At 41.2% G+C, this 11,923-nt stretch overlaps 1 protein-coding gene across 1 annotated transcript in view; it reads right to left on the reverse strand.

Moving 5' to 3' along the window:
- Positions 1 to 11,493, reverse strand: part of man1a1 (mannosidase, alpha, class 1A, member 1) — a 142,347-nt gene extending 130,854 nt beyond the window's left edge. The window contains exon 1 of the mRNA XM_071468064.1: positions 10,680 to 11,493. Within this exon, the coding sequence (XP_071324165.1) occupies positions 10,680 to 11,189 (510 nt within the window). The 5' untranslated portion in view covers positions 11,190 to 11,493. The remainder of the gene's footprint in view (positions 1 to 10,679) is intronic.
- Positions 11,494 to 11,923: the final 430 nt, after the last annotated feature.

Raw genomic sequence — 11,923 nt, forward strand, 5'->3', positions numbered from 1 at the left:
TGTCAATAAGCAGCTGCCCACAGCAGGAAGTGGAAGAAAACACACACACACACACACACACACACACACACACACACACACACACACACACACACACACACACACACACACACACACACACACACACAGGAAAACCAGGTCCATCTCCTACTGCAGGAGAAGCCTGTGGTGCATTGATAGAATTCAGCAGAGAAAGCAAAGCTCTAAAGCTCACCTTCAGCTGAAAATGTCAGCTTGTACATACAGGTCGGGGTGGTAAAAAAAAATAAATGAATAAAATGAAGCACCACAATTCTTCCCTTTGCCCAACCTAAAAGTCTAATTCAGATTTTGTTAAGCACGTCCACCAGTTTCAGTTTGGCTCTTGTTGGTGGTTGGGCTACGCGCTCTGTGGACACTTAAAGAAAGAGGTTTAAGTGAAGGAGAGTGGACTGAAGCATTAGACAGAGGTGGGTCAAATGATGTGTGCAGAGACGGCTGAAGGGTTACTGATGACTTGTTACTGACATTTCATTTTGCTGGCTATTTCAGGCACTAATTCTTTTCAGTCTAGTGTACGTTAAAGGCACGGCAACATTAGCCGACTGGCTGATTGCATTTCCATCAAATGACTGAAAGCTTGTTTCAAACCTCCACAGGCACAATACAACAGAGCTATATAACACACAACACACTGCGGTCATTAACCTCACTGCAAGCACTTAAAAACATTTAATCTTAACTGTTTAAAATTGCATCACCTGGCGCCTTCATGCATCACAACACCCAAAATTAAGCCCAAAGCAAAAATGCACTTCACTGGCTTTTTCCCTAGTGCTGATATTGTAGAGGAAACACTTTAGAGTTTTGTCTCAGCTTCCAAAAATGTGAACTTCCTAAAACTAGTACTGGAACAAACGGTATCTCAGGCAACTCCACTAATAAATGGCGATGAATGTTTTTACAATCCCCATTGATTAATCAACCATTTGTTGGACGGCTAATAATGTAAAGCCAACCTTTGATAAAGTGTTATTGATTCAAGGCTCAAAGGCACATGATAACACCTGACCAGAGGTCACTGGCTGAAAACTAACTCTATTATAACTAATATCGGTTTCCAGGATATTCCTGACAGTGTTGGTTTTACCTTTATTTATTTTTATAATCATTTGAAAATAGATACAAATCAGGACTTCATTTGATTTACTGCAGTCGCTTTCCCCATTTTACCAGGCAACAGTTTCCATTTTAAAGTGAATTGCTTTTGACAAAGTGGCTGTTAAAGCAGGCAGAGTCCACCAGCACAGTGCTAGTGGTGTGAAGTACATGTTTAACTTTCCATGACTTTTCATGTCCATGACAATCGCAGCTGTAACGCCAAGGGCGAAGTGTATGCGTTTCAGCTGGTGTGCTGCACATGTACAATCCTACTTGTGTAGCTTCCTATCCAAGCTTCAAGGCTGAAGCACAAATACTAGGTAATAGCAATAACAATCCATCTAATTTACTTTGCTCCAAGCTTTTCCAAATTAACGCTCAATGACTATGCATGAGTGGGAATGGAATTGGGAGAGTAGAGACAGTAACAGCACTAAAAAGCTAGATGTACCTCTGAGATAGATACAGTGTACAGGCAATAAAGCTTCATATACCATCATCTCCCCATCCAGGCCTGTGCTGTGTGGGAAGCTGGGGCTTGCCCCTGGCTATGGCTGGACTATACAAAGGCAACAAGACACACACATAGACACAAAGCATGGAAGACGTGCATTGACAGTTTGAGTGCATATACATGCGAAATTGCCTCATCAGTCACTCTGGAGTCTATATTCCCCACTAGACCTCAGGAGGCATCAAGCGAAGGACCTGGAGCGAGTACATTCATCCTCATCCTCCTCCTCCAGCCCAACCTTCTGTAACCTACTGAAACCCAACCACAATCGATCCACACCAACTTCCAGAGAGCCGTGCTGTAACAATCAATATTCATATATGGATTTAAAATATCTAAAGCCGAGCAGGCTTTAGATATAGATTTAGATATAGACTATACATTTATACTGACTTTATAAGACTATTACAATATTCATTACTCGGATCTTAGACTCCAAGCCAGCGTCCTGGCCTTGGCCTCGAGGTACAGCATGATTTGTCTTCACAGGATAGACACTGGGCACCCTGATATATAGCAGTTGCCTAGGATCACTGGGTAATATCCGATTCATAATTTAATCCATAAGAATTTACATTCACTGCTTCAACCATTTTGATATCCTGAGTAATAGTTTATAAATTTCCCAATACATTTTTTCACTCTACAATTTCCCTGAGTCCTGTGTGACATCTTCAAATTGCTGTGCCACAGTCCAAAACACAAAGATTCAGTTTACAATAAAATGAAACAGAGAACACAAATATTCACATCTGAGAAGCTGGAACCAGAGAATGTTGTTTCCCCTCTAACTGCAACTCACAATTAACCTAGTGAATATTTTCTCAACTAATCAATTATGTCTGGTCTGTAAAATGTCAGAATATAATGAAAAATACTCATCAAAAACGCCACAGTGGTGCCTGCACAAACACCATTACAACTCAGTTTTCTGTTGCATGAGACAAAGAAAATCAGCAAATCCTCAAAACTGAGAAGTTGGAACTAATGAGTCTTTAACATTTTCACTTGAAAAATTGCTTATTATTATTATTATTATTATTTTTATCATAGATTATCAAATAAGTTGCTGATTAATTTCCTAGCAATCATCTCATCGTTTTGGCTCCATACACATAGGTTTCTTGCTCATATAATGAGCTACTGTAATTCTGTGAATGCACCCAAACAGGCAATTTCATTCTGACTGGGCTCCTGTTCAGATTAATGACAAAAGGCTCCACATAAACGCAACTGTTGGTGGCTTCTCTCTCTCTTTACTAACACGAGCACTGGAACTGAACAGGGCTCCAGATACCTGAAAGAGTTCTCTATCTGCATCGGCACACACATGTAAAGAGAGCACCTGGAGGAGCAAGCAGTAACTCTATCTGACACACACACACACACACACACACACACGTCTGCTTTCCACTCTAAGAAAAGAAGTAGGACCCGGGAACCAGAGGCAATTAGTCCAAACAGTCGGGACAGAAATAGGACTTACAGGCTGCCAAGTTTGCCTGAGAAAGAGACAGACACGGAATTTTATTTCAGGCTCAAAAGGTTGGAGAAGTTTTTGGGTTTTTTTTTTTTGTGCAACACACACACGCTTGCAAAGACACACTCACATATGCAGACACAGTGGGGCAAACAATTGTGTTGGGAGCGGGCAAAAACAACTGGACTGGACAAAGCAGAAGAGGAGAAATGAGAAGCAGAGGGAGAAGTCACAACAAAGAGGGGATGAAGAGGTAAGAGTGAGCAGAGAGGGAAAGAAGATGGAAGGAAATGACAGGCATGTAGAGACGTGAAGAGAGAGAGAAAGAAAAGATTGATGTTTCATCTTTCCTTGACAGTTTCCTTTTGACAGGCGGGAGAAACCTTTTCAAACCACCAGTCTCTAATCCACAGTTCTCTGAACACCAGGATGCATGAGCGTGTGTGTGTGTGTGTGTGTGTGTGTATGCAAGCCACCACTTAGTTTCCTCTCTGCATGTATATGCATTTCAAAAAGGAAGAGGTGCTGACTGAGGTGACGGGCTGACAGGATGTTAAGCGATTGTCCTTTTAAGATAGTGAGCTGAAAGAAGTGCGCACTGCAAACAAACTGTCCTTATGGCTAGTCAAACACTCATTTGCATCTCATCTGCATACTTGAACGGCAACGAGCTCCACCTCGTCACATCTCACACACACACACACACACACCAGGAGCAGGATGACTGAGACAGGACAGCAGAGGTTGCAGAAAAGGTGAATGTGTGTTTATTAATTAGCAACAAGTCTATTCTGACATTTTATTAAATAATGCTGCCACAAATGCAGGACTTCAGCCATGGTTCTTAGTGCTACTCCCCTGAGAGAGTCTCAGGAGATCCGGGGAGTCCCCAGTATAAAGGGGAATTATAATCTGTGTAATTTTAGATTTTCAAACTTATAATATGCCAATAAAGACTCAGAACCAACCAGTATATTAACCACAGTCAAAATGTGTCATCTCTAACATGTAAATTGAGGGTGTCTGCCAAGATTTAAACTCTGTATACCGGACTGCGTGAAACTCATTGGGATCATTTTATTAAAGTAACCTGGAGGCAGGGACAGAGGTCGCAAAAAAATTGAGTGAGGCAGCCTGCCATGATTGAATGATGCAACCACATGCAAAAACAATGAACTTTATAATGATATAGACAAAAGAATGTATATTCAATATGGAGTGGTGGCATCTGCCTGATACCTGGTATACTTATTAAAGTTAGTAAACTGAACATCCTTAAGATACAGATTGTGAAGACGTGGAACAGGCAAGATAAAATGTTTGCTGTCAATTTCAAAATTAGGCATTTGAAAATTAGAGGGCAATAAGCTTGTAGCCTAAATGTGTGTTTGGCAAGCCAAAGAGGGATATATTTACAATGTCAGCTGTGATTGTGAACTTTCCATAGCCAAGCTGGACCACGATGAACATACATAATGTTCTCTTCCTCAAGAGATCAACAGTGTGGTTTCCACACCACTGAGTTTGATATCAGCATATACTGATACCCCGTTTATACAGGAAGTGTGAATGTGACGCAAGTGCACCTAACTCACATTGCCCTGCCTTTGACATATTCATGTACTGTCGTCACAGGTTCATTTCTGCTTGTCGTTGCCTGAAGAGACTCTAATTTGCCAGGGTAATTCTATGCTTACACCGTTAAACCACAGAATTCCACTGAAGTATACGACACAACAACCACATACAGCTCAGTTTCAGTTTCATCTCTATCCACGTGTTCGGTCATTCCCTACTCATGTACACTCTGTTTCCTTTTTACTCTCATTCTCTCTTGAGGCATCACTTAAATGACAATTCATGTCATTAAACTGGGTCTCAGTCCACTCACAATTTCAATGTATTCCATGGCTGCTATTAAATCCTGAAATGTAATCCATTCCAGCTGCTAGGAAACATGTTACTGCCAAATGGAAAAGTAGTTTACTGTGTCAAATACCACAGGTGTTCTAGCATCCTGTCTCTGCCCAATCCACCTTGATTTTCATTCTGTTTATCAGCCATGGTTTACGTTATTACCCCCGACCGCTCTTGCCTCCAAAGCCTCTCTGAGAGCAAGTGAAAGCCCAGTGTGCAGTCGGCAGGGAGGAGGGGCTGCAGAGGGGCTCTCCAGAGAGCCTTTGATTTCGAGCAGACAAACAGATTTAGCTGATTGTAGGATTGTGGCGGTCACTAACAACAAGCCATTTATCCTTTACAGAGTGGCCCCAGCAGCCTGTCGCGCACCCATCACAAACACAACGCTCACCCACTGAGACCACCACAAACTGCAGGGCAGATCCCTGGATAACCCAGTCAGATGGTGGAGAAGCAGAGCAAGAAGCCTGCATCAGAGAACTTTATCTTCAAATAACTTAAGAAGCCTCAGCTGAATAAAAACAGGCCATCAGGTCATGTGGGGCATGTAAGAGTGTGTTTGCATGGCTGTGTTTAGTCAACAGAGATACTGGCTTCACTGAAGACAGTGCTGAAAAATGAAAAAGATAAGAGATCTGCGGAGGAGCCAAGTACGAGCCTTTAAACCTCAAGCTGTCAGGTGCAACTATGCTTGAGTGTTGCTTAAAATATCTGAATAACAATAAGGTGATTAATTTGTTTTGTCATATCACTTATGACTGCAAATTGTGTCGGCTTGTTTGTCCTTTGATCATTATGCACAAGTTAACCAGCTGCTATTTTTGGTCCAGGTAAATGCAGGAGCACAAAAAGCAAGAAACTTCCAAGAACAGCACTTTGAGCAACATCCTTAAGGCCTTGAGATGGAAATCAACCAGTATCACAGATATCAATATACTACTACTACTACTAGAAGTCCAGTTTCCTGATGCTGCCTCTACCAACTGTGATTTCTTCTAAAACTATTGCTACAAACACTAAGTCTAATTTGATTACTGCAAAGATTACTATAATTTTTATGACCACTACTAATAAGATTTATATTCATCTGATAGTAAAAGTACTGAAGCAAGAAAAGAAATGAAAATCCTACTACAGCTGAATCGATTTGAGTCTATTGCCTTCAGCTGTGGGACATTATTACCGGCATATTTCTCCATCTTCTGACATGTCAGAGACAAAACAATTCATCAATTAAATCAAGAAAATAATTAGCTGATTAATTGCTAATGAAAGCTGTGACCTTATTCTTGGCACGTCACCATTTTCTCTGGGGAATTACTTGCATTTTTCACTTTTTGCTGAAAATTAAAGGACCAAATGATCAACTGATAAATCAAGAAAGTAATCAGCAGATTAATCAATCAAGAAAATAATAACTTGTTCCAGCCTAATAGCCATTCACTGTTCACTGTTTGTGCTGGTGGTGCTATTACTGCTACTATATCCTCTAATGCTGTTAAAATAACTTTTTTAACAACTAGGATTATGGCATCTTCTGCAAGTACTGCTACAAATTTACTGCTATCATTTCAACAATTACTCATAATTACTACTGCAATTGCTGATAATGTAAAAAGATAGAAATAGATAGAAAGCGTAGTCCTCTCTAGAGACAAGTGTTAACTTAGCATCTGTCACTTGTTCAATTACATGTCAAGCAGAACAGATCTGCAGGTTTCATGCCCTTCATCATGTCTACTCATTCATAACTTGGATAAGTCAATAGCTGTGACCAGGGAATATTAATTTAAGCAAAAAACTCTCTCCTGCTGACATTTGTCATATCTAATCATACGAGGCATAACCAACACTGTTGACTCAGTATTTAGCTGAACAGGTTTGTCGAAAACCATACTTTTTTTTTGTTTATTCCAGGTCTCAGTTTTAATAAACAGAGGAACGGACATATATTGAATGTTCAAGTAAGAGTGATATCTGTTGACACAGCAGGCAAGTACTGATGTTCACTTAAACGCTATTATATCAGCTGTGGTCACAGAGGACGATGTGATCTGTTTGAGAACATATTTATTGTAGATTTGCTCAGAACTATGTTGTGCTTCAAGATAAGATGAGATGACTGTGCCACATTTTTCTACCTTTGATCTCTTTAAAATACTGTTTCTCTTTAACAACTGAAATAAAGCCATAACAATCTACTCTGTCGATTATGTTTTATTTAAGGTTGTCATGTTGAGTAGTATCTTTTCTTGTGCTTTCAAATCATTACATTTCCTTCCAAATGTTTCCAACCTGTTCATTAGTTGCTTCATTAGGCTGGAGGTTTTCACAGACATTTGGACTTGTTTTCCTGTCAGAAAATATTGCACTGTCATGGAACACTTCTGCAACACTGTGAGTTTACACTGAGATTACAATGTGCCTATTTACAGAGGAACAAGCATGTTTATCCTCGCTGTGACAAACTGTCACCTCCCAATCTAAACAGCTGTCACGCAGGAATGGTGACTGGGTGAAAGACAGCGTCACAGCACCCATTGAAGATCCTCCCATTGGCACCAAAGACATTATACATGTAGGTGGTCAATATCCTGATGTCTGACCCCTTAATAATGCACAACAGCATATGATGCCATCGAAACTAACCTCTCATTACCTTCATGTAACAATTAAACACACATCTAATTATTTTGCTTTAAGTTTGTTTTTATCTGAACTCCTCCTGTGCCACCTTGGTCCCCAAATACTGACACTTCTGACAGGGAACCAGCAGGTGATCAAGAAACAGGAGGTTATTCTACTGTTTAAAGCGCTGCTGGATGTGTTTAGTTTACTACAGATATCAAAATCAGATCAGCAGCTGATGATGGCAAAAAAATGCTAAAAAAGAAACAGTGGGTGTGCACATGGAGACCAGAATCTAAATTTCAGTGATCCTGCTGGAGCTATGAAAATCCTCAAAAGCAGCATCAGAGCCACTTGTGAAAAAATTCAGTCTAAAGCCCTCAGTATAAGTGCTACCCTTTTTTGCAGAATGAAATGAACTTGATTTTTGGTCATTTTAGAAAATAGCCCTCAGCATTACGATCTGTGTTTCCACTGTACTTTATAAACGCAGATAGCTGCCTTAACAAACCCTGAAAACATTCACAACTGTTGTTTTTTTCCCCCTCGATGAAACCAATCTAATATGTTGACTTTTCTCCTCACTTGCTGCTGATGTTGTTTTCAGAGTCACACAGTTCACGGTTGAGTTTGAAGACAGCTTGGAGGGAGAAAATCTGGGATTTAAGGACTCTCTTATGGGTGCATTAAATTTATGATGTGGGCTATAAATCAAGAAAATGCATCTCTAAAGCAAACAGCTACAATTTCAGATTGAAGTTAGACATAAAACCATCTTATTCCACCTTAAACACTAGTACTTAGCACAGCAATGACTCAGAGGTCAGTATATCTTTTGAAAACGATGAAAGATTATATCTAATTTTGCTGAAGATCTCATGTCTGGGACTGTGTTTTTGCACCGCTGCCAATGTGATGACAAATTCATCAGACATCTGTGAAATAGCCTATTTGATGACAATCAGCTGACATGAGGATGTACACTATCAGCAAACTGTACTTTGTAAACAGTATGGATTCTCATTGACATGATCTGTCTAATGCCACGTTCAGGTGGTTGACAGCACGACGGCTAGGTTCCTTTTAGTGGCAGGTGATGTCATCTTAAGGTCACAAACCTCCCCCATCTGCATTTCAAACAGTGTGCATGTATTACCAAATACATGAAATTATCATATTAGGCTTCAGGGTAGTGTTTACAACCAGGCACCAGAGCGATATATTGATAAAATATCATGTTTTCATACAAGACTAAGCATTGTAGGGTATTTTCTTTAACATAACACTGTTAATAAGTTCAGCCTTGTGTTTTAAGGGCCTTGCCAACTGTATTACTGTTCACTGAAATGATTTGACTTTTACCATAGTCTTTGCCAATTATTTCTTATTTCATAATTTTCTCACATATAAATATCTATCATTGTGTTATTTCATTGAGTCAATTTTGACTATAGCCCTATGTATATCCCTGAGGCTGTTCAGGGAAGTCATATCATGAGCTTCGTCACATGAGCTCTATGCCACAATGGCCCAGAGATATCTGATTTTTGAATGATTTCCAATGAAAGGCCAATATCAGGCCACCTGAATGTCTACACAACAGCCACAAGTGCTCAGTCAGGAAACCAAACCCTAATCTGCCCACTCACTCAATGGTCCTCTGCATGAGACCACCAGTTTAACACCTGAATGACTAAATGGAAATAAAATCACTCCACTGAACAGATCTATGAGAAACGCTCTCCAACAGCCCCATGTGAAAACTCTTTACCAAAATAACACTTTTGATACGGCTGTCACCTCCACCTCGATTTGGTTTGAATTTTTAGGGAGGATGTTTTTTTCAGACAGGGAGAGCTGGGATCATAACAGCACAGCAGAAAGCACCAGGCTGACTGCACAGCATCAGCAGCCACCTGAATCCACCTCTGAGACTTCACCACTGGGCTTTCCACTTGTTTCCCCACACACACACTGTGCAGTGACATAACATAATAATATCAGACAGACATGCTACCTGTTGGTGTTTTTCACCCTGCTGTGGGCTACAGGGCTGCCGTGTTTGCTCTCATGGAATAAGAGGACATCAGGGGGCACACAAGCCACTGAATCAAGGGGATGTACATGAGCACTGTGACACAATCTTTGTAAATACATATGAGGATAAATGACTCCAATTAGTAATAATTACATCATACAAAAACATTGCTACGGGAAATAATAAGCCAGGCTAACAAACGAGACCAATCTTCAGGTAAAAAACTGTAAACAGATCATATTAAGAACAGTGAAAGGCTAAACGGTGTGTATTACTCTCCACGTCCATGCTCCCCAGTGTTCCCACTTCGTGGTTTCAATGATCCGAGGTGGCTTTGCGCCAGCCCGTATTGTCCTGACACAGGAGACTTGAAAGACAGGTAGATCAGTCCGGTGGGGGGCGGTGGATCCTGCCTGCATTCTTTCCTTTTTTCCTCAGGAACTGACTGCTGTTAAATTACGTGTAAAGAAAAAACGTCACGCCGAACTTCGTTTAAAAATCTGCCAAAATGACGTGTCAAATTCACCGGCAGGTGTACGCAGATCTCACTACATGGCAAAGGATCTTTAGCTAAACACTACAATTGCTTTGCCAATTTCGGCTTGAAATGATTACACAATGGTCAGCTCTGATTCAGCAAGATAACAAGTTGGATACTTGTTGTACACTTATTGCCACAGCCCTCCGCGATGTAACGTCAGCGGAGAAGACTTTCGCAATAACAAGGGAACATTGTATAAAAGTTCTGGTTTTATTCACTTTAGAGGTTCTTGGTGTTTTATATGTGCGCCGAATTGTAGAGGGGATGTGGATGATTGGTCTTAAGTTTTGGGCCATGTTCTATCGTGAATATAAACTGATCTAGGGCAAAGAAAATGTTAAAAATGTCGCATATTTGGTGGGGTTTGGAGTGACGTTTTCCTTCACAGAGCGAACAGTGCGCTAGCTCAACAGATCCTTACCTCTTTGATTTTAGTCCGTCTTTCCCGAGTTTCGGGGTCCAGAGGTTCGTGTCCAGTCGCCCCGGGCGGACGGTGATACTCAACGGAAGGTAAATTATTGACATCCTTCCCACCTTGACCCATACTCTCCTTTCCAACTTTCGTCTTCTCATTTATAATGTCTTGTTGTATCTCGTCGGGCCGTTTCTGTAGAGTATCCTTGGCCTCTAACAGAGCTTTTTCGTGGTCTTTCTTGATTTTGGCCAGGACCCTTTCGTCGTTTCCAGCCGAACCTGAGTCGCTGCTGTCCGGACCGGTGCGGGTGTTGGTCTCCACCGCGGAGGAATGAAAGAAAACTCCGCTGAGCAGCTTGGACGAGTCCGGCAGGAAAAAAATGGCCCCAAAACATAGGGTTATAAAAGCGCTAAACACTAATAACAAAATAAATTTCTCTGTCAACCTGAAAGAAGTCGGGCTGGCTGACTTCCTATTCGGGGTCGCGGTAAAAGGCAGAAGAGTTGCAACTGGCATTTTCCCTCTTCCTTCAACAACTGGAATAACGAAAAAAAAAAAAAAAACGAATTTCAACGGTCGAATTAACTCACGTCGAGCTCAGTTTTGCTTTATTCCGTTCAGAAATCCATATCCAGCTGGTGTAAACTGTGTCAAATGTAGAACAACAGTGATGAAATCTCCGGTAGAAAGTTGAGGAGCGGGGCGCCTGTCCATACCGGAGACTCACCGTGGACAGACCGAGTCCAACGGCTCACACAGGAAGCTACGGTGATGGGCGTGACAGACAGCCGCGATGACCTCATCACCTCCTGCCCTGTGAGTGGTGGAGACGCGGGGGAGGGGGCGTGTCCTCCCAGCGCCTGGGTATAAAAGCGCTGACAGCCGCAGTAAGTAATCTATTTTCCACTAACCATTGAACTGTAAGGTCAACACTTTTAAGTTCGGACTAAATTACAGTTTTTAGAGGGTAAAAACCTGTTGTTATTCGATGCTGTTCATTTGATCAACAAACTCCCTTAAACACAGCAAAATATAGGACGAAAGTCAGGCTAAAGCTTGTTTTCTTATACCTTCAGCAGGATAACAGAGGTGCAGATTTACACTAAATTAAACCTGGAAGGTAAAAACTATATATAAACAGTCAGTGTGCATACTTGGGTGTCTGTGCCGCATGTTGCCTGAAGCAGAGTAGCTCCACTCTGGAGAGGGTTGTTGTTCTGGATGAGGTAAACAAGTGTCCATATATTTTT

This window comes from Trachinotus anak, unplaced genomic scaffold, assembly GCF_046630095.1.
Source record: "Trachinotus anak isolate AG129_WGS33_773 ecotype Australia unplaced genomic scaffold, CSIRO_AGI_Tana_v1 ptg000031l, whole genome shotgun sequence".
NCBI classification, from domain to species: Eukaryota; Metazoa; Chordata; class Actinopteri; order Carangiformes; family Carangidae; genus Trachinotus; species Trachinotus anak.